At 65.6% G+C, this 21,317-nt stretch overlaps 4 protein-coding genes across 4 annotated transcripts; 3 read left to right on the top strand and 1 right to left on the bottom strand.

Moving 5' to 3' along the window:
• Positions 1–2,112: 2,112 nt before the first annotated feature.
• Positions 2,113–6,016, bottom strand: EMIHUDRAFT_107263 (hypothetical protein; the record flags this gene model as incomplete). The annotated part of the gene is made up of 8 exons (XM_005757981.1): positions 2,113–2,217; positions 2,464–2,536; positions 2,787–2,816; positions 2,864–3,261; positions 3,520–3,549; positions 3,631–4,095; positions 4,154–4,400; positions 4,548–6,016. 8 exons carry the CDS (start codon positions 6,014–6,016, stop codon positions 2,113–2,115), a joined length of 2,817 nt encoding a protein of 938 aa, XP_005758038.1.
• Positions 6,017–6,779: 763 nt separating this feature from the next.
• EMIHUDRAFT_220039 (hypothetical protein) lies at positions 6,780–8,201 on the top strand (the record flags this gene model as incomplete). The annotated part of the gene is made up of 1 exon (XM_005757980.1): positions 6,780–8,201. One exon carries the CDS (start codon positions 6,780–6,782, stop codon positions 8,199–8,201), a length of 1,422 nt encoding a protein of 473 aa, XP_005758037.1.
• A 1,083-nt stretch (positions 8,202–9,284) lies between these two features.
• On the top strand, positions 9,285–10,958 carry EMIHUDRAFT_438954 (hypothetical protein). The gene is made up of 5 exons (XM_005757979.1): positions 9,285–9,858; positions 10,021–10,070; positions 10,286–10,367; positions 10,556–10,605; positions 10,689–10,958. The coding sequence occupies exons 1-5, from the start codon at positions 9,340–9,342 to the stop codon at positions 10,765–10,767; spliced, it is 780 nt and encodes a 259-aa protein (XP_005758036.1). The 5' UTR covers positions 9,285–9,339; the 3' UTR covers positions 10,768–10,958.
• A 45-nt stretch (positions 10,959–11,003) lies between these two features.
• EMIHUDRAFT_466036 (hypothetical protein) lies at positions 11,004–19,070 on the top strand (the record flags this gene model as incomplete). The annotated part of the gene is made up of 17 exons (XM_005757978.1): positions 11,004–11,762; positions 12,715–12,792; positions 12,897–12,974; positions 13,204–13,281; positions 13,361–13,438; positions 13,725–13,802; positions 13,907–13,990; positions 14,092–14,172; positions 14,279–14,356; positions 16,333–16,674; positions 16,787–17,529; positions 17,598–17,664; positions 17,748–17,936; positions 17,987–18,175; positions 18,233–18,705; positions 18,746–18,824; positions 18,882–19,070. The coding sequence occupies 17 exons, from the start codon at positions 11,004–11,006 to the stop codon at positions 19,068–19,070; spliced, it is 3,663 nt and encodes a 1,220-aa protein (XP_005758035.1).
• Between the last annotated feature and the right edge of the window lie 2,247 nt (positions 19,071–21,317).

The raw sequence follows: 21,317 nt of genomic DNA, 5'->3' as shown, positions 1-21,317 counted from the left end.
GATCCTGTCACTGGACACTGCTCACGCACTCGTGTCGGTTTACGTAAAGGGGTAAACCGTCCGGGTACCCGAGACGGGCGATTTTACTATAACTAGTAATGGCTAATGCTACTGTAACGAGTAACGTACTCAAACGTAACTCGTAAGGCTAAAAGTGGGAGTAACAAAGCTAACAACTTTTTACTTATAAAGTGCGAGGAGCACGAGCAGGAGCGACGCCACTCGCCAGGGCCAGGGCCAGCTAGAGAGCGGCTGTTTAACGTTGGGAGCTGAACAGTGTTGCTAGTGTTAACAGTAACGCGCAACTGTTAGGGGTTACTTAGGCCCAAAGTTAATGTTAAACAGCTCTAGGGCCAGCGAGCTCGGCGCACGGCGGCGGCCGACCCAGGCAAAAGAAGAAAACGAGGGCCGTGTTGCCTGCGGGGCAAAGAGAAGAAGAAAGTGCGCGCGCGGAGGCAATGGAGAAAAACTTGGCTGCACACCCAGAGCAGACGCATACACACAAACAACACAAACATGGCGTTCAAGACAGAACCGCGTTGAGTGCAAGCACTTGCAAGCGTGCACCTTATTATCGAGCCTGGGCGCATGCCGCTCACAGCTCCACATGCTTTCGGGTGTGCCGACCATGGAGATCGGCACAATCGTCGATGCCGAGGTGCTGAAGAGCCGCTTGCGATTTCGACGACTCAAGCCAGCACGGGCTGGAAGCGAGGGAGCAGAGCGCGACGGCTGCGCCGCTTGCCATAATCTGCGGGCGGATGCTCGTCGATAGTGCCAGGTTCTTAAGTGCACCTGCCGCCGCCCATGCCGCAATGCCGGGTGCAAGACGGTCGCTGCGGGTTGCGACGCTCGGTAGTACGCGTCCTCGCCCCGGCAGCGTCTCGCCCGCAAGGGCGGCGAGAGCCTGAACCAAGCCTGGCACCGCGCCAATGCGCTGCCGCGCCACCTCAGCGTCCACGACAAGTGCCTCCTGCACTGTCAGCTGCCGGCCGTCCCTGCGCCACGAGCAGCGGCCGTCTCTGGTGGCGCAATACGAGGCTGCCATATTTTGGAGCGCCGCGGCCGCCCACATTTTTGCTCGTGAAGGCGCATGTGCGGCGAGTAGCGGCAAGGCCAGCACCTCTGGTGCCCCGGCCTCGAGTAGCGCCCCATGGTTGGCGCGCGAATTGAATGCAAGGATCCAGAGCGCCTCTGCCGCCTCCTCCGCTGCCCGCCACGAGGGCGAGGACGCCGTGGAGTTGCAGCTCACAGACTCGCCCACGAGCGAAACGAGGCTGGCCAGCACGTCGGGCACCCTGCCAATATGCGCGCGGTTTTCGGGATTGTCCGTAGTGAGCAAGTGGACAGCTTCTGCGGCGGTGGCGTGCGATGCCTGCTCGGCCAAGTCGTCGCAGTCGCACACAGCGGTTGTGTTTGTGTCGACGATGTCCTGCAGCACTGCAGGCAGAAGCTCCTGCACCGCGCTCTCTCGCTGGCGTGCAGCCGTTGTAGCACTTGGTGACGGGCGCACCAGGCGCTCGTCCCCGGCGCGCAGGTAGTGAACCAGTTCGACTGGCGATTGGATGCTGGCGGTGCGGGCTAGCGCAGCCGCATCGACGCGGGAGAGGATGGCAGTCATGGCCGCAATGACTCCGCCGCAGCACCGCACGCGCGAGCCCCCGGTCGGATGTGAATCCATGCGCGGGCTGCGCGTTGTTGCTGCGGTTACGCTGGCGCCTCTGCTACTTTCCGCGGGCTGGGAGGGACGCACGACACCCGCGCGCGAGTGTCGGATCTCGGATCTTTATTGGCAGGGTACTCTCTCGGCAAGGCTCCTAGCCTGTAGGGACGGTTCAGTAGCCCTGCATGTTTTTGCGCTGTCTCTAGCGAACCACGCGTGGTTTCTTTCTTTTCTTTGAAGGCGAACCACAGTCCACACAAAAGAGATAGCGCGGTATTACACCATGGTACATATGCCCACCCATCTATCGACACCGACAACGCGTCTCCGGATCCTCCAGCGTCTTCCGCGTCTGTGGCGCAGGGGCTCACCACTCTCGCGCCCGCGCAGGCGTGGTCTCTTCTTGCGCTGCGCTCTTCACTAAGCGGCACGCTCGACGAAGACACCCTTCAAAAGTAGAGCCCGGACAGGATCGCGTTGATGCCGACCACCCACATCTCCTTGGCCTCGGCCGTCGGCGCCATCAGAGTCAGCGTGCGCGACTCGAGCGTCACCTGAGGGAAAGGTGAGGGAAGGGAAGGGAAAATTCTCACCGCTGCTGCAGCGCGGGGCGGGGGTGGGCTGTCTCCGCATACAAGAGGCATTGAAGGCGCAAAAGGCCCGGTGCGCGTGAGTGACGAGGTGTGTGTGCGTGTCAGTCAGGAGGGGGGGGGGGGGAAGCGTTGTCACGCCTCGAAGCAGCGCGCTCGCTCGGCCGCGTCGAGGTGCGCAACGTGGCGGCGGCACTCGTCCGCCCTCACCAGCTGGCCCTCGCGCCGGCGCGAGGCCTGGCGGGTCGAGGCGGCGTCCGCAGCCCACGCGAGGGTGCCGCACCTAAAGGTGCAAGGGAAGGTAACTGAAGGCCGGCACGAATTGAACTTTGTGAGAGCACGGCATGGTCAAGGTGTCGTCGGCGCATCGCGCGAATCCGGAGTGCAATCCGCAGCTGCGGGACAAAGCCGGACCCGTGTCTTCCAGAGAGGGAGGGTGGGGCTGGTCTCGAGTGCCATCTGTGGACATCTCGAATGCAGGGGGTCTGCACTCTTCCGCACTCCCTCTCTCTTCCGCATCTAGACAGCCGCACGTGCCCAGCACGCGGACATGGCGCTTGCGCCTACTCTCGGGGTATCTCGGGTGATCTCGGGCCATCTCGCCCAGCACGCGGAGACGTGGCGCTTGCGCCGGCCGCGGCTCCCGCAGAACTTGACCATCGCGTCTCCCTGCACGACCCGCGAGGCGGCGGCGAGCTTGACGCGGAGCCGCGCGTGCTCCTCCTCGGTCAGCGCCTCGTCGCGGCCCGCCGGCGCGAGGGGCGGCTGCGGGATGGAGTAGCCCCTCAGCCGAGGGCCCTGCCCGCAGGAGCCGCCGCCGTCGACGGCGCCCTCCGGCTCCGCGCCTTCCGGCTCCGCGCCCTCTAGCTGGCTGCGGAGGCTGATCGATGCGGGCGCGGGCGGCGTAGCGCCGATGGCGCCGGCGCCGGCGGTGCTCGCCGCATCGTCCGCCGCCTTCTCGTTTGCCGCGTCGTCTGCTGCTCCGAGGAGCGCCGCCTCGAGGCGCGCCTGCACGAGGGCGAGGGGTGTGCGGGGGTGGCGTTCGACTGGAGTTGGGATGCAAGGGGCGAGAGGGCGAGAGGGCGAGATATGAGGGGGGGGGGGGGCGAGCGAGGAGAGCGAGAGAGGGAGAGAGAGGCGCGCCTTGAACGCTTGAAGCTCATCGAGTGATGGCTCAGCCTTGGCGTGCCGCTTCGGTGCGCCGAGCCTGCCGCCGCCGCCCGCAGCGGCGGCGCCCTCCGTACCAGCGGCGACGAGTACGCGCACCGAGCCGTCCTCGCGGAGGGAGAGCTCAACCTACAGAAAGGCGCAGGGGAGCTTCCTGAAAGGCTCCTAGAAGGCTCCGCGTGGCTGGCCTCCGGAGGCGGAACTTGAGACCTTGGCATGCGGCTGCTCCTTGCTGGCCGGCGCCGAGGCTGCCTTCTTGGCCTCCTTGGGCGCAGCAGCTCCGCCGGCTGGCGGCTTGACGGCTGAGCCCTGGAGGAGGGCGAGGCCGGACTTCTTGCGCGGCGGTGGCGGTGCCGTCTTGGCAGCCAGGAGCGGCGTCGCCGTCGCCTCCGCCTCCGCCTCCGCCTCCGCCTCCGCCTCCGCCCCCGCCTCCGCCTCCGCCTCCGGCTCGCCCTTCTCTGCCGATGGAGGGAGGAGCACGTTGATCGGGCCGCACACAGCGGCACCCTCCGCCTCGGTGCCGCCCTCCCCTGCTGGAGCGCCGCGAGCCTCCCCCTCCGAAGCCAGGCTGCCGGCCGGCTCTGCCCCGGCGGCTGCCGAGCCCGCCAGCGCGTCCGCCTGCTGCAAGATGAGCTCGGCGGCGGTCGAGTCGTTGACGAGCATGTCGGCGGTCGCCTATGGGGAAGGCTCCGAGGCGGTCCATACGAAGCCTCCCAGAGGAGAGTCGCTGGACCTGCGAGGTCGCCGTCTCGGTCCGCCCCGCCACAGAGAGGGTGAGGGAGAGGCCACGGCGGCGCGTCGAGCCGGTTGCCTGGTCCGGCTGCCGCTCAGCCGGCAGCGCCGCCACCTCCCCCCCCTCCTCCTCCTCGGCGCTCTCGAGGTCGCTCTCCTGGATGGAGTCGAGGATGGGGTCGAGCCGCAGGAGGCGGGCCTCTACCACGTCGCCGTCGGGGCCGTGCGGCTTATACGAGACCTCGAGCCTGCGGGGCAGAGTGCACAGAGGGTGAGGACAGGGCCGTCGAGGACAGGAGCGTCGCTGCATTCTAGTGGGGATGCGTGTGTTCTCCGGGAAGAGCCGTGCTTGCTCGACTAGCCAGAGCCTGTGGCGAGCGTCTACGGCACCGTACCCGGCGAGTGCGCCGGAGAGCACCGCTGCGATCGCGGTCGCCTCGTCTTCGAAGCCCTCGGAGCGGGGCGCGGGGCGTTTGCCGAGAACACACGTGTGCAGGGGCCGGCAGCTCGATACGAGCGGGTCCCCACTCTCCTCGGACGCCTCGCTCGTGGCATCGCTCGCGGTGTCGCTGCCGTACTCCCACTCCTCTGCCTCGGCCGCTGCCGCCTCTGCCTCCTGCTCCACCTCTGCCGCCTCCGCCTCGGTCTCGGTCGCGTCGATGGCCGCAAGGGCCCAGGCGTGCAGCGCTGCGGAGTGCTGCCGCTCCTCCTGTGCCTCCTCCACTGCCTTCACCACCTCCTTCTCTTCCTCCTCCGCGGCCTTCTCCTCCTCCTCCTTCTCTTCCTCCTCCTCCTCTGGGCCGGCGCCCAACGCCTCTGAGGAGTTGAAGGGTGTGGCCGTCGACATCGGCGGGGGCGCGCCCTTCACCCCGTCGTCGAGCTCCGAGCGCCGCGGGCTCTGAGACGGCGAGAAGGACGGGGAGCGGCGGGAGGCTGGGCCTCGCGGCCGCGCCAGCAGCGCCGTCGCGAGCGCGTCCGCCTCGTGGCCCTTGATGTCCTCCTCCAGACCCTCCTCCTCGGCCGCCGCGTCCGATGCCGCCGCTGATACTGCGTCCGACACCGACGCGACCTCCTCGTCGTCGTCCTCGTCCGCCGCCGCCTCAAAGCGGACGTGGCGGCGCTCCGCCGTGTCCGCCCTCTCGCGCGAGAAGCGGGCTCCTCGGCTGGCGGCGTCGGCGTCGCGCGTGGTGCTGCGCAAAGAGATGCCGCCCGACTTGAGCTCGGCGCCGAGGGCGAGCTGGACGTCTCGGGAGGAGACGCTTCGCGGGCTGGCCGCCTCGTCCGACTGCGACGACTCGGAGAGGACCGTGTCGCCCGAGCCGCCCCTGGGCACGCCGCCCTTGGCAAGCCGCTCGATCTGCTGCGACATCTCCGACATGGTTGACGCCAGAGACGCGGCGAGATCCTCCCCGGAGCCGCTTTTCACTGGGCCGGCAGGCTCGGAGCCGCTCTTCACGACAGGCTCGGCAGACGCCGTCACCTCGTTGTCGTCCTCGTCGCCCTCGCCGAGCTCGGCGGTCAAAAGGGAGCCCGTGCTCTCAAAGTGCGTGGCAGCGGGAGGAGCGGTGGTAAGGCCACCGCACCACTCACGCTTGACGTCAGCGTTGGCAGCGCGTAGAGTGAGGCGGACGCTTCCGTCTGCTCCTAGAATTTTGATACCAAGCCCGTCATCGTCGCCACGGATGGACATGGAGTCGAGCGGCAGGATCCGGTCGGGCTTTCCGTCGAGTCGGGGTCCGATCTTCCGCACAGTGAAGCAAGGCCCGCCCTTGATTGTCTCGATTGCGCACCACCTTGCCTGGTACGAGGACGTGAGGCGGCCCGTCTTCACCTCGAGCGGGCCAGATGGCAGGGTGGCCACCATTCGGGCTGGCTGTAGGTCGGAGTGGCCGAACACCGGCTCCCGACGCCGCCGCAATTCACTCACGCCCGGGAAGAAAATTCAGGCAACATCATCCGTGGAGGTACAAGTGTTCGAAGAGAGAGTGGACCTGAGCAACGATATGACTTGGCGGCAAATGATCGCAGTGGGCGTCAGAAGAGTCGTCCTTGCGCGAGGAGAGCTCGATAAACTCGAGGGGCCAAAATATGCCGCGAGGAGGGCAGAGTTGCGAGAGAGATTTTTAGCAATACTTTTTGTGAGTTGCGCCGAAAGGCGGGAGAAGCCGCGAGTAAGGACCGTCCCCTCCCCTCAGCAGAGCGGGCGAGAATCCTAACGGATTCACGCACTGTTTATCTTCATCACCCAAAAACAATTTCAAGCCGCAAGTAAGGATACATTGGCGCGCTATGGAAGGGTCCGTCGGCGTCTCGTGCGTCCACACTGGGAGCTACACGGCACGGGTTGCTGACATCGCACGGGAAGAAAATTCGCGGCGAGAACTATGGTGCGATGAACTAGCGATATGCTGGTGAAGAACAATCTGCTCCGTCGCACGTACGCTAGGCAGAAGCTGACCATACTCGCGTGGCTTTCCCCTTGGGATTCACGCCGTGTGTCCCTACTTTCTACCCTTATAAGTCTCTTGTGCCGGAGCGCCGACCGCTCTTGAAGCCGCGAACCAGCTCATTCAAACTCGGCCGTCCCGCCGCAAATCGTCGGCCTCAGCTCGGGAGCCACGGCGCGCATGGGGGGCAAGGAGCGAGAGCGCGAACCGCCACCGGCCACCGACGACGAGGATGCGACGCAGGCGACCACGCAGGAAGGCGACCACGCAGGAAGGCGTCGTGCGGGAGTCATCCGGCAAGCGCAGCCGACAGCGCAGCATCACCAGATCACCGCTGGGCTTGCAAGCGGTGCAAAGCGAAGGGCCGCCGCCATGTCGCAAGGGGAGCGGGCGGCGAAACGAATGACCGATCAGCGGCGACGCCGCCATGAGCAGCGTGGGAAATCACAGCCAGCACCGATCACCTTTGACGCTGCGGTGGCAAAGGTCGCGTCGGAGGCAGCTCTCGGCGTGGTTGAGGTTGAGGATTTCCGCGACTGGCTGCTCGACCCACAGCAAGCTGGACAGCCGATGGATGGTGAACGCATCACCGAGTGGCGCGCATCCGAAGAGTACGAGCGCGCCCGGCTCGAGTACATGGACGGTTGCATGTGCGAGGGTGCGTGCACGTGCACCTACGATGGCGTAGGCATCGCCCCAGACGTGCCCGGAGTCACCTGCGACTACTTCGACGAGGCGCTTTTGGAGCCGCGCGACAACGACGGGCAGCCATCAGGCGGGGATTGGGTGCCGGAGGGCTGGGATGGCGTCGAGGCCGATCGGCATGAGGAGCGGGCTAAACTCGAGCGTGCCAAGCGGATTGAGCGAGAGAAGCAAGACGACCTCGCACACGCTTCAGAGAAAACTTGGGTGCAAGATTCTGAGACTGGTGATTGGCGCCTCTCCACCCGTGGCAGCATTGCCAACTTTCGCAACCGCCGTGTACAAGCTTACACGGGCGATGCTGCTGAGGCCGATGCATACCTGCGCGACCCGGGTTCAGAGGCGTCACAGGCATGGCTCGAGGCGCAGCTTGCTCCAGGCGGTGGAGGTCCGACACCGCCTGGCTCGCCCGCCTACGGGGATGACTGTTACTTCTCCCACCCGGACTCGCCAGTGAGGCGGCCACGCGAGGAGGCGCCTGACGACAGCGACGCATATGAACTCGACCAGGAACGCGCGCTGGAGTTGCAGGGGCGCATCTCCTTATTTTACGGCCGGCCTTGGGACGAGGTGCCGAGAGGCGCGACGGTGCCAGTGACTTGCGAGTGGACCATCGCATCATTCAGCCGACAGCAGCAAATGCAACGCCCGCTCTCGCCCGCACCGGTAGCCACGGACTTTGACATTGAGGACAAGTTTCTGCAAGAGCGTGCGCGGTGGTTCCGCGACCACGGCGGTGGCGGCGAGCTGGAGGGCTCGACACGAAAGCAGAACGAGGCATTCCAGCGCTTGAAGGACCGCCTCTTTAGCCTTCGCCGCGACCGCGCGAACCCGTCGGGCACACCGCGTGCCTCGCAACGCCGGGCGTCGGGCGCCGGATCAAGCACCGACCCCCTTTGAGACTGTGGATGATGCCTGGGACTCGAGTCTGGTTGGAATGGAACATCGGAAGAGCTTTGCATTAGCCATTACGAATTATTAATTGCGAAAATGTTACGAGCGAGGTAAATCCGATGCCGTTTGCAGCACTCTCGAACGTCGGTGGAGGGGATAAGGGATAAGTGAGTACCTGTGTGTCAGGAGAAAAGGTGGGGACCCGCTGCAGGTCCCACACTAGTATACCAAAACGTCAGGTCCTGGACGCGGCGCGGACACCCGTATCTAGATGCAGCACCGGGCACGTTTTGCTAAGCGTATTTGCGCCTCCGTATTTGCAAATACAGGCGAACAAATAAGGCACGTGAAATCGAGTGTTTTGCTAGCGTATTTGCCGGGTGGCCGTATTTGCGGCGTCAAACCCAACTTTTGCAAGGAGCTCTTTCTCAAAATCTCGTGCACACATGTCCCTAAATTATTCACACATGAATGCTCACATGGCCGGTAGCATATGCGCCACACGCCCGGACCGCTCCTCTGGTCCGGCCGCCGGCCTCCGCGGTGGCGGCGATGTCGCAGCGCCACCCATCGGCCAGCCCTCAGATCGATCGATCAGCGCTCAAAGTCGGCTTCAGATCCGAGAACGCTGCTGGCGCCGGCGCCGATCCCAGCGGCGACGCCAGCAGCTTCCTCTGCTCTCCAACGTGCCGAGAAGCGACGCGGGGGTGCTCGGCCCGCAATGCACGACGAAGGCTCCGCCGGGCGCGCGTCGGCCGGTCCGGTGGCACCGTCTGCGCACGGCTGCCGGCGCCCCGACGACCGCCGTCGCGCCGCCGCTGATGGAGGGGCCCAGCACTCCACGGTGCCAAGGGCACAAACAAGGGCACAACAAACAACAGACGACAGGAATTGACATGTGAGGCTAGAGCAGCTTGCTCCACCTCTAGCAATCTCACCGGCCTGCGAGGCACGGACGAGACCGTATGTGGGGTCTAGTGAGGTGTCTATGGACGCTCTGCCGCCCCTTTACGTAACGGCTGAAAAGAATTTTTGGATGCAGGCGGCGATCCCAAAGTGGGCGGCTGTGGCAAGCAGGGTGCTAGGAACCTCATCGACACCAGCGCTCCTCCCTCGCGGTCAAGACGGAGGTGCCGGAGTTCACATGCCTCTCACTGCCGAGCAAGAGAAGGCGCTGAAGCCGCTGCTTTTAAAGGGCACGCTGGCGACCGACGCCTCCCTCGAGCCCTTCCTCGCGGCTGTCGAACCCGATCTGCTCGCAGCGCTTGGGACCGACCACCCGCTGGCCGGCGACTCGCTACAATTGCGCCGCTTCTTGGTCGCGAGAAAGTTCAAAGTGCCCGCGACGGTCGAGATGATATCAGCGCACGTCAAGTGGCGGGCCGAGAACTTGCCGATCAAGCCTGAGGGCGCCGTCCTCGCTGAGCTCCAGAAGGGCAAGTTCTATTCGTATGGCACCGACGCCGCCGGGCGGCCTCTCGTCCTCATACACAGCGGCAAGTTCGACCCGGCGACGCGAGACCTCGAGGCGAGCGTGCGCTCCGTCTTTTACGAGATCGAGAGGGTGATCGCGCAGCTGCCGCCCGGCCAGGCCCAGTTCGCCGTCTTTTACGACCGTACCGGCTTCTCCATCAAGAAGAACTGGGACTACACGCTGCTCAAGGCGGGTCGACGCCCCGTCCACGCCTCAGACTCACAGCCCTGAGGCTTTACCACCCACCCTCTGCACACCTCACCTCTCTCAGGCGGTATAGTGTAGTAAGCGACTCTTCACGAAGAAGACACACCCACAGCACGCCAGGCTCCTGCTGAGCTTTCTTTCTAGGCGGTCTTCACCCAGCTGAGCAACAACTACCCGGAGCGGCTCGGCGCCGGGCACCGCCCATGCAGATGTGGAACTCAATGCGCACATGTCTTCATTCGCAACCGAGACGACACGCGCCTTGTCAGCTGTGTATTCGAGGCTGTATTCGGCCGCACAACTCGTTTTGTTCATGGCGGTGCTCCGAGTGCGCTGCACGACCGAGTCCGCACTCCCGTGCCCTAACCCATTCGTACACTGCGACGGTATTGCCGATTGGATGCATAAGGTACGTCTACCCGTCCGGCAAGCTCCTCCCGATGCTGTGGGGCCTGGTCAAGCACTTCCTCGACGCGCGCACACGTTCAAAGGTGCACGAGCCGCAGCCGCGCGGCGCCTTGCACTCTACTCATGCCGCGGGAGAGGGGGGGGGGGGGGGGCATGCTTGTGGGTCTGGGCGCCTGTGGAGATCGCGAGAGATTCTCCGCCTGGCCCTTCCCCCTACCGCTGTGCGTGTGGCGAGATGTGTTCCTCACCCCGGCCCCCGATCCCACTATAGGTCAAGTTCATCAATACGCAGGAGGAGCTCCTCAAGAGCCTGCCCGCCGAGTACGCCCCGACCGCCTAGAGACGCGCAGCCAGCTCGCACTCATCAACAGTGCCCTCCCCCCCCCACACTGCTGACGCCGCAGGTACGTCCCGACGGCCTACGGGGGCAGCTCGACCCACGCCTTCGATCCCGCCACCTGCGGGCTGGCGTCGGGCGAGTGATGTGTCGCCGGGGTCCGCGGCGCGCAGCCCTCGGCCCCTGGCCAGTGCCGTCGGCGCTAGTGCGGCAGTGGCCGAGCGCGTGCCAGTCGCAGGCCTCCGCCCTCACTCTTGGTCACACACACACACACACACTCTCTCTCTCTCTGTGATTTAGATCATGGACTGGGAAAAAATTTCGTAAAATTTGTTTGAAAGCCATAAGATATTTCCGCCTGCTTTTTGCATTTTGCGCCGACATGCTCGTCGCGGCGCCCTCGAACGCCGCCGCTCGCCCGCCTGCTGGCCGCGGGGACCCATTCATCAACACGCGCAACCGCACCGATGTCGTCATCGAGCCACTCCAGGCCGAACACCCGACGCTCGCCCTCACGACGCCCGCCTCGCGCAAACCCAACAAGACCGACAAGCCGTCTGCGGACCCGCCGGCCGCGGAGCTCTCCAACGACCTGCCCTCCCCCTTTTGTCCCTTTATGCGCGAGCCCTCGTCCGCGCCTGACCGCGCCCAGCAGCTGTTGTGGGCCGTCCTCCTGCTGCTCGGAGCGTGCGGCGTGCGGCTGTGCGAGTGGTGGCCGCCGCGCTTCGGTGCGGCCTCTGGGCAGAGGAGCAAAGGGCGCCTCGTGCGGTGCCGGACGGGGTTGTGCCGCGGCGCATGGCTTCTCGTCGCGCTGCTCCCGCTCGCATGTGCGCTGTCGCCGTCGCCGCCATCGCCGCCACCGCCCGGCAGTAGCTGCGAGAACGCCATGCCCTTCGATGGGGCGGGTGAAGCCTCCTTCAACGTCTCCATTGCCTCAACCGACGCTGGCCCGGGTCCCGGCGCATACAACTCAACGCAGTGCCAAGGCACAAATTTCAACCCAGACGAGTACGGCAGCGTCTTCTGGCTGCGCCTCACCGACGTGCGCAAGTTTCCCCTCGAGCTGCATACCTGCGCGGCCGACACATTCTGGCACACCGACCTGTCCATCTTCACGGGAAGCTGCGACACGCTCACGCAGGTGGCATGCAACGGCAACGGGGAGGGACTGAGTCGATGCTACGTAGACTACTCTCGCATCACAGGACTGCAGCTCACCGAAGGCGAGCAGTATTGGGTGGTAGTTGGGGACGGGGGCTGGGGCGCAGTTCAGCTTGCGGCTGAATATCAGATCCCATCACCGCCGCCACCGCCATCGCGACCGCCCCCCCCGTCTGCTCCCCCACGACCGCCGGCCGTCCCCGGCTTTGATTTCGCCGCGGCGAGCGAGGACGATCTCCGCTCCCTGATTGTTGGGGCTGCTGCCGACGTCTCAATCTACCTGCCGCCCAGTGTGGACTTCAAACTGAAATACCCGATCGAGTGCGCCTCCAGCATCAAGGTGACCATCGCCAGCAGCGGCGAGGGCGCGACGCTCGACGGTCAGGGATTGACCGGGCTCTTTAAACTCGAGAAGAACTGCAGCCTCACCCTGCTGGGCTTGACCCTCGTCAACGCCGACAACGAGAGAGCGCAGGAGTACGGCGGCGTCGTCTCCGCGTATGACAGCGGTGAAGTCTCACTGACCGACTCCACCGTGAGGAATTGTTCTGCTTCTGTGCGCCGCGTAGAGCTAGCCGCATACAGCAGGGCAGAGATGAAGAGGTCTGGCTGCCTCACCCCGCTCTCTCCTCGCAACCGCAGTCCGGCGGCGTCATCTACGCGCGGAACAGCGGCGCGGTCTCGCTAATGAATACGTCCGTGACGGGCTGCTCTGCTGATGTGCGCCGCGTAGAGCTGACAGCCCGCCCTGCGGCACAGCACAGCAGCGGGCGAGAGATGGAGAGGGCACGTCTACCTCATATCCTAATCCGAAGGTGACGGATTGCTCGGCTGTCTTTGTGCGCCGCGTAGAGCTAGCCGCATCCTGCAGCGGGCGTGAGATATGGAGAGGGCCACGGCAGCCTCACCCCGCTTTCTCCTCGCAACCGCAGCACGGGGGCGTCGTCTACGCGGATCGCAGTGTGGTCTCGATAATCGGCTCCACCGTGACGGGCTGCTCGGCTGTCTCTGTGCGCCGCGTAGAGCTAGCAGCCCGCCCTGCAGCGCCGCACGGCATCGGGGCGAGAAATAGAGGGCCCGTCTGCCTCACCCCGCTCTCTCCTCGCAACCGCAGGACGGCGGCGTCATCTACGCGCGGAACAGCGGCGCGGTCTCGCTAATGAATACGTCCATGACGGGCTGCTCTGCTGATGTGCGCCGCGTAGAGCTGACAGCCCGCCCTGCGGCACAGCACGGCAGCGGGCGAGAGATGGAGAGGGCACGTCTACCTCATATCCTAATCCGAAGGTGACGGATTGCTCGGCTGTCTTTGTGCGCCGCGTAGAGCTAGCCGCATCCCTGCAGCGCTGCAGCCACGGCAGCGGGGCGTGAGATGGAGAGGGCCACGGCAGTCTCACCCCGCTCTCTCCTCGCAACCGCAGGACGGCGGCGTCATCTACGCGAGTAACAGCGGTGCGGTCTCGATAATCGGCTCGGCCGTGACTGGCTGCTCTGCTTCTGTGCGCCGCGTAGAGCTAGCCGCCTCAGAGATAGAGGGGGACACGGCTGCCTCACCCCGCTCTCTCCTCGCAACCGCAGTTCGGCGGCGTCGTCAGGGCGTGGAACAGCGGTGCGGTCTCGATAACCAGGTCGAACGTGACTGGCTGCTCTGCTCGGGTGCGCCGCGTAGAGCTAGCCACCTCCAGTAGCGCCATACGGCAGCGGGGCGTGAGATGGACAACGGCAGTGTGTCTCACCCCGCTTTCTTCTGCAACCGCAGTTCGGCGGCGCTGTGTACGCGAAAGGCGCAGGCGACGTCGAGATCATCGACTCGACGGTCAGAGACTGCTCTGCCGACTATGTGCGCTAGAGCTAGCTGCCCTGCAGTGCCGGACAGCAGCAGGGCGAGAGATGGAGAGGGCACGCCTACCTCATATCCCGCTCTCCCTCCTCGCAACCGCAGCACGGGGGCGTCGTCTACGCGGATCGCAGTGTGGTCTCGATAATCGGCTCCACCGTGATGGGCTGTTCGGCTGTCTCTGTGCGCCGCGTAGAGCTAGCAGCCCGCCCTGCAGCGCCGCACGGCATCGGGGCGAGAAATAGAGGGCCCGTCTGCCTCACCCCGCTCTCTCCTCGCAACCGCAGGACGGGGGCGTCGTCTACGCGAAGGACAGCGGTGCGGTCGTCTCGATAACCGACTCAGACGTGACGGGCTGTTCGGCTCAGTGGGTGCGCCGCGTAGAGCCAGCGGCCGCCCTGCAGCGCTTCTCGGCAGCGAGAGATAATGAGGGCCTCGCCTACCTCACCCCGCTCTCTCCTCGAAACCGCAGTCCGGCGGCGTCGTCTACGCGAGGAACAGCGGTGCGGTCTCGCTCATCGACACGACCGTGACTGGCTGCTCAGCTGGCGAGGTGTGCCTCGCAGAGCTAGCCGCCTCCAGCAACGCCCCACGGCAGCGGGGCGAGAGATAGAGAGGGACACGGCTGGCCTCATCCCATTCTCTCCTCGCAACCGCAGTACGCCGGCGTCGTCTACGCGCTTAACAGCGGTGCGGTCTCGATAATCAGATCGAACGTGACTGGCCGCTCTGCTCGGGTGCGCCGCGTAGAGCTAGCCACCTCCAGTAGCGCCATACGGCAGCGGGGCGTGAGATGAGTAGGCTCAAGACAAGGCAAGGAGAGTCACCGCCGCCTCGCCGCGCCTCCCCCTGGCAGGACGGCGGAGCGACATATACGTGGGACTCCGACCTCAACGTGACCGACTCCACCATCTCCGGCTGCAATGCCAGGCGAGGCGGAGCAGTGTACGTTGCGTCGGGCTCAGCCAGCCTGGCCCGCTCAACCATCTCCAATTGCATCGCCACAGAGTCTGGCGGCGGCCTCTACTCGGCGGGTGGGCGCACCTCCCTTAGCGACGGCACCCTCATCAGCGGCTGCTCTGCTGAGGGTCAGGGGAATTCCGTCTTCCTGCTCGCTGGCGAGGTCTCCTACACCCTCCCCGCCCCGGCCGGCCGCTGGCTGCCAAACGCGCGCTGCGAGGTGTACCGGAAGGCGTGCCCGACGGACTCGCGAGGCAACCCGATCAATGTCTGCCCTGATCACCGCGAACATTGCGCGCTCAACCTCGACGTCAAAAGCGAGTGGCACTGCCAGGACACGACCTTCGTGCAGCCATGCAACTGGAACAACGAGACCGGCGGCGATCCCTCCCTCCTCGGCAAGAGCCTCTACCAGCTGCCGTTGCTGCCCGTCGAGCAGGACTTCCCCTTCGCCTGCGCCGCCGGCCTCCTCGGCTCGGCCGACCCCGAGTACCAGTCGAGCAGCAGCTGCGCCGGCCCCTGCCCCGCTGGCTCCCAGTGCCCCACAGAGGCGACCTATGAGCCGCTGCCCTGCGTTGCTGGCCGCTATTGCCCGAGAGGGACCGCGGACGTCCCCCTTGCTTGCTCCGCCGGGTCGTACTCGAACGCCACAAACCTCACCGCCGGGAGCGAGTGCACCGACGCCGCTCCGGGCCACTTCGCCGCCGCCGGCTCCACCGAGCAGTCGGTGTGCGCCAAGGGGTCGTACACGGACGCGTACGGGCAGGGCGAGTGCACGCCCTGCGCCGGCGGCACGTACCAGAATGAGACCAGCAAGACGGAGTGCAAGGCGTGTTTGCCGGGTCACTACTGCGCTGTTGGCGCGGCGGCGGCGCTTCCTTGCGTTTCCGGCACTTACGCGAACGCGACCGACCTCGCCGACGCGGGCGAGTGCAAGGCCTGCCCCGTCGGCAGCGCGTGCTCCACGGGCAGCATCGATCCGACGCCGTGCTCGCCTGGCACTTTTGCCGAAAACAAGGGGCAGGCCAAGTGCGAGCCTTGCCCTCCCGGCACCTCGTCGAAGGCAGGCAGCTTCGCGTGCGACGAGTGCGAGGCTGGTAAATACGCCGCCAACGCCGGCCAGGGCCTTTGCGTCCCGTGCCCTCACCCCCTCAGCTCGGCCAACGGCAGCACCACCTGCTCGTTTTGCAAGAAAGGCTTCTACCTGTTGACCTCGACTGCCGACCCGAACGACATCTTTAGATCCCCGACCGAGTACTGCAAGTCCTGCCCGACGAACGCTGTCTGCTCAGACAATACCACCCTCTCTTCCCTCGTCCTCCCGCGCGGCTTCTGGCGCGCCAGCCCCTCCTCCGCCGTGCTGACGGAGTGCCGCGACTTCGGGGGCGACAGGGCAGGCGAGGCGCGATGCGCCGGCGGCGAGTCGATAGGCGCCTCTCGCCGCCGGAGGACGGAGGAGGCGGGCTCGGACGCGTACTGCGCTTTGGACTTCAAAGGCCCCGAGTGCCAGCTCTGCGTCGCGGATAATCACTACCTCGACGACGGCGAAAAGTGCAAGGAGTGCGCTCCGCGCGGCGCGGCGGCTGGCCGCATCGTCGGCCTCGTGCTCGGCCTCTGCGCCGCATGCGGCCTCGCGGCGTATTGCTACAGCATGACAGAGTGGCGGGAGAAGCCCTACATCGGCCTTCTGCTCCGCCTTGCAGACCGTGCCGTCTATTGGTGCGTCGCGATCGGCCTCACGGCCAAGACCAAGATACTGTTTGGCTTCTACCAGATTGTCACCGTCTTGTCCACCACCTACTCCACGCGTCTGCCTCCAGAGTACACGGGCTGGACCGACGCAGTAGCCAACGCCGTCTCCATCGACTGGTCGGGCCTTTTCTTGCCACAGCAGTGCCTCGGCTACGGTTTGCGGCTGCTCGGCATCGCCCTCTCGCCCATCGCCCTCATAGCGCTGCTAATGATCGCTGGAGTAAGCCTGCGGCTCCACGGCTGTCGCGCCGCCCCGGCGCCGCACGCGAGGCCGTGGTACGCACTGGCGGCCCTCGGCCTCCTCGACCTCACGCCGGCCGGCCTCGTGCTCGTCTTCTGCTTTGTGCCCTCCATCAGCGCCTCCATCTTCCGCGCGTGGAGTTGTCAGGCGCCTCCAGCTGATGACTGCCGTCGCACACACACCACCCTCAGTCCTCGCGGTCTGCTGCTGATAGGCCTACACCATCTCTCCGCCCGGCGAGTCGCTGCGGCACGTCTCCTACATGCGGCTGGACGCGAGCGTCGAGTGCAGCACCGAGGATCACAAGTCTATCACCGCCCTCGCCATCGGCTTCATCGTCCTCTGGCCCGTCGGTTCGTTGGTCCTCTTCACGGCGCTCCTCTTCGCTTGCTACAAGCCGCTGCAGGCCAAGACGCCGACGGCGCTGACGCGAGCGACCGCCTTCCTTCATCGGGAGTACAAATTGACCTTTTACTGGTGGGAGGCGTTGGAGCTGGCCCGCAAGCTCGTGCTGACGGGCTTCGTGCTGCTGATCCCGGAGGAGAACGCCTTGCTTCGGCTCGTGGTGGCAACGCTCATCTGCTCCTTCTATGTCGCGCTCGTCGCCGCCACCAAGCCGTACAAGCGTGTCGAGGATTCTGTCCTCGCCGTCGCGATGAGCCTCATCCTCCTCCTTTTCTTCCTCGGCGCCAATTGGACCACCATTTTCCTCCGCATCGTGGAGCGCTCCGGAACCGATGACGCGGCCGCCGTATTCGGTTTCAGCAAGCTTAACCCGATCGTCAGCACGATGATCGGCCTCGCCGGAGTCGCGCTCTTGATCTCCCTCGCCGGCGCCGTCGTCGCCGCCCGCCGCACCGCCAAGGTCCCAACGATCCGCCTGGTCTCCACCAAGCAGCCGCCCGAACTCACCCTCGCGCGGGGCCTCGCGTGGCACCTCTTCCTCTCGCACATCTGGTGAATCACAGCTGCGGAGGGAAGAAGAGGGTCCGAACCGCGCATGAGGCACCCCCGACCCCGAATAGGTCGACTGGTCAGGACACCGTCGGAGTCATCAAGAGCGAGCTGCAGCTGCTGCTGCCAGGCATCAAAGTCTTTCTCGACGCGCGCACGCATATCATCGCGCCGCGTACAGGGAGACAGCGCCTCTGACTGCGCGTCCTGTACTCTCATAGGTCGATGATCTCAAAGACATCGGGGCGCTCGAGGAGTACATCCGACGCACGCAAATGATCCTCTTCTTCCTCTCGCAGGGCTACTTCCGCTCACCGGCGCTCGCACGCCGCCCGGCCACGCCTCCCCAAAGCAGCGCGAGCCGCCGAGCCCCCCCTCGACACTCCCCGCGGCTCACCCTTCGCTTGTCCGTGCGCGCCACCAGAACTGCCTCCGAGAGATCCGCGCGTCGCTCGAGCAGAGCAAGCCGCTCGTCCTCGTGCAAGAAGCGGACCCGGCCAAGGGCGGCGGGACGCTGCAGGCGCTGCGCGACGAGTGCCCCGACGAACTGCAGTCGGACATCTTTGACCAGGGCCGCACGCAGACGACGTGGTATCGCATCGAGGAGTTCCAGCGCGTCTCGCTGAAGATCATCGTCGAGGCGCCGTTAGTCTATACACCGCGCCTCTCTCTCTAGTGTCTGGACGTTCCCGCTTTGCACCCGTAGGCGGTGCTCCTCTGCTCGCCCGACTACGTGAGGCAAGACGCCCTCGGCCTCTACGTGCCGGGTGAGCCGCGCACCCACTCGTTCGCCCTTGCGAAGCCCGTGACGCTCTGGGCCTCGCCGGCCAACGCGGGCGCACTGGAGCTGGCCAACGAGCTCGCCGACGCCTTTGCCAGCCTCGCCGTCTCCACGGCCGAGGACCGCGGCTCTGCTACAGCTTCTCACCGCCGCTCCAGTATCATGCGCCGCTCGGCGCCGCGCCGCGCCGGCGACGCGACGCACATGCTGCTCTACCTCAACGAGGACACCTGGTCGGACGAGAGGCTGGCCGAGCAGGTCAGGCAGGCGCGCGAGGACAGGCTGCCGATCGTGATGGCGCACGAGAACGACCCCGACAAGGGCGGCGTGCCCTTCTCGCGCTTCTTTGAGACCACGCCGCAGGAGAGCGATTCTCTCAGTGGCGCGGCCATCCCGCCGTGTCCCATGCCCTCCACCTCTCCTTCCAATGCACCGCAGGAGCTCATCGCCGGAGGCCTCTACAAGGACCTGGCGAAATCGTGCTACCCTGGGCGCCACCACGAGGCGCGCGGCGGCGGTGGGCGTTCTCCGCGCCGGTTTCCCCCGCGTGACGCCCGCGCGAGCCCCTCCGTAGGTGTCGCTGGTGCTCGTGGCTAAGGGCCTCGGCGCGACTCCGGCCCGGGCAAGGGTGGACCTCCGCCGTTGGAAGAGGCTCGTCTGCCGCGCCGTTGGCGGCCTCTTCGAACGGACGGTCCGCGGCGGCGGCGGCGACGACGGTGGCGACGTCGGCCACGAGACATCGGTGGGGCAGCAATCCGTCTAGCTATAATAATTCACGTATTGCGGTGTCAGCGGTCTCGCGGTCTGTGTTCGGCTGTGGACTTAGGGTGCGCTTTGCCGTCAGCGCCTGTGTCGAGCCAGTCTGCTGTGTGAGAGAGAATTGTCCTTAAATTCTTAGGCGGCTCCCGCGGGGTACCTGTGCTAGTGCCAGTGCGCGCCAGTAAAGAAAAGAAAGAAAGAAAACAGACAACCCAAGGGAGGGATGGGAGGACGGCACGCCGCCACGAAAATTCTTCTAGAGAAAATTCTTTTTCTGGCTTGACTGCAATCCCGCGCTCGCACACGACGAGCTGCCCTCGCGCGAGCTCCCGACCGTCACGTCGCACGCACGAGCATGCCCTCGCTCCTCCTGCCCAACGCTCAGCCGGTGCTCACCGCTCTCGCCATCCTCGCCCTCACCGCCACTTGCCGCTTTGGCTTTGCCGTCGTGACTCGGCTCCTCGGCACCTCCAAGTTGCTGCTCTGGCCGGCAGCCGGTGCGATGGCCGCTCTACCCTTTGTGCTCCGCGATCCGCTCCTCGCGTGGTGGGGAGGCACGTACGCCGACGCGCAGCTCGGCTCCTTCCTCGCAGCGACCGCCTTCGCTTGGTGCTTCTTCCGCGCCATCGAGCGGAGCGTGGGCACCACGCCGGTCGGCGCCGCCGCCAGCCTCGCCGAGTGGATCTTCTACATGTCGGCCGACGTCGACCCGCGCTACAGGGACGGTCGGCCGCTGCGGCCGCCGCCCGGCAAGCTGCAGTCTCAGCTCGCCAAGCTCTGCGCGACTTACGCGGCCACTGCGGCCTTTGTCAGCGCGATTGAGCCGTTTGGGTTTCGGCCTACCGCGGCGGTCTGCGAGGCGTGCGGCGTGAGCGGGCCGCTCGCCGCTGCTCTGGTGCGCGTTGGCGACAACTTGAGCGGTGCCGCCTTCCGCTCCTCTGCCGCCTCCGCTCCCCTGCTCCTCGCGAGCCAGCTCGGAGCCTTCGCCGAACCTTCGCCGAACCTTCTCTCCGCAGGCACCGTCCTCATCTACCTCTTCCTCTCCCTCCTCCTCACGCTGGGCTCGATCCTCGTCCTCGCGCAGGGCCACGACCCGATCGACGGCGGCGTCACCCCGTCCCCCACCCCCACGGTACCGAACCCATACCTTACCCCCACGGTACCCAAACCCACTTGCCTGCAGGCTTCGACAACCCTGTCTTCAAATCCTGCAGCCCGCGCGAGTTCTGGGGCCGCCGCTGGAACTTGCAGGCAAATCTCCCCATATCTCCCCATATCTTGGGCATTCGCTGGAATCTCGCAGCCAAGTGGGTTCGGGTGACGTGGGGGTAGGGTATGGTCGCCCGGAGCCTGCAGGCAAGTGCAGCAGCTGCGAATCTCGGCTGGGTCACGGCCAGATCTGGACAAGTATCTGGCCGAGATCTCGGCGGGATCTTGGCGGGATCTCGGCGAGATCTCGGCGAGATCTCGGCGACGGGGCGGCGGCATCGACAGACATCGACGCCGCCGCCGCCGCCGCCGCGTCAAGACGCGTTCGCATAGCCCCGCCTCTTCCCGCGCCGCAGGTGAACGCGATGCTCAAGCGCAGCTGCTACAAGCCTCTCGCCGGCGCGGGGCTGGCGGCCCCCCTCGCCACCCTCGCAACCTTCGGCGCGACCACCCCACGCCCCCCCTCCTCCGACCCGTCGACTGCCCCGCACAGCGCGTCTCTTCACACCTGCCTGCTGCTGTGGACAGGTGCGTCGGCCGGCTTCCACGAGTACCAGTTCGCGCTGTCGATGCCAGGCTACAGGCCCGCACGTTATCCTTATCGCTGCCACTACTGCTGCTACTGGTACTCTCATCATCATTGTTGAGTGTCATCGTCAGTGTCCTGCACAGGGTGGGCACCGCCTCCGTCTTCTTCCTCGGCCAGGTCTCTCTCTCTCTCTCTCTCTCTCTCTCTCTCTCTCTCTCTCTCTCTCTCTCTCTCTCTCTCTCTCTCTCTCTCTCTCTCTCTCTCTCTCTCTCTCTCTGTGTCTCTGTCTCTGTGTCTGTGTGTCTGTCTGTGTCTCTTTCTGTCTCTGTCTCTCTCTCTCTCTCTCTCTGTCTGCGTGTCTCTCTCTCTCTCTGGCTGTGTCTCTGTCTCCGCCTCTCTCGGTGTCGCTCTCGCGCCCGCTCCCTGGCCCCGCCCGCCGGTGCGCGTCCTCCTCGTCCGCGCGCGTCCCTCCTCCTCGGCCTGGGGTCCGCCTTCGGCGCTGGCGCCGCTGTC

The sequence above is a fragment of the Emiliania huxleyi genome (genome assembly GCF_000372725.1).
Source record: "Emiliania huxleyi CCMP1516 unplaced genomic scaffold EMIHUscaffold_89, whole genome shotgun sequence".
In the NCBI taxonomy this organism is placed as follows: domain Eukaryota; phylum Haptophyta; order Isochrysidales; family Noelaerhabdaceae; genus Emiliania; species Emiliania huxleyi.
This window is presented reverse-complemented; position numbering and strand designations above follow the sequence as displayed.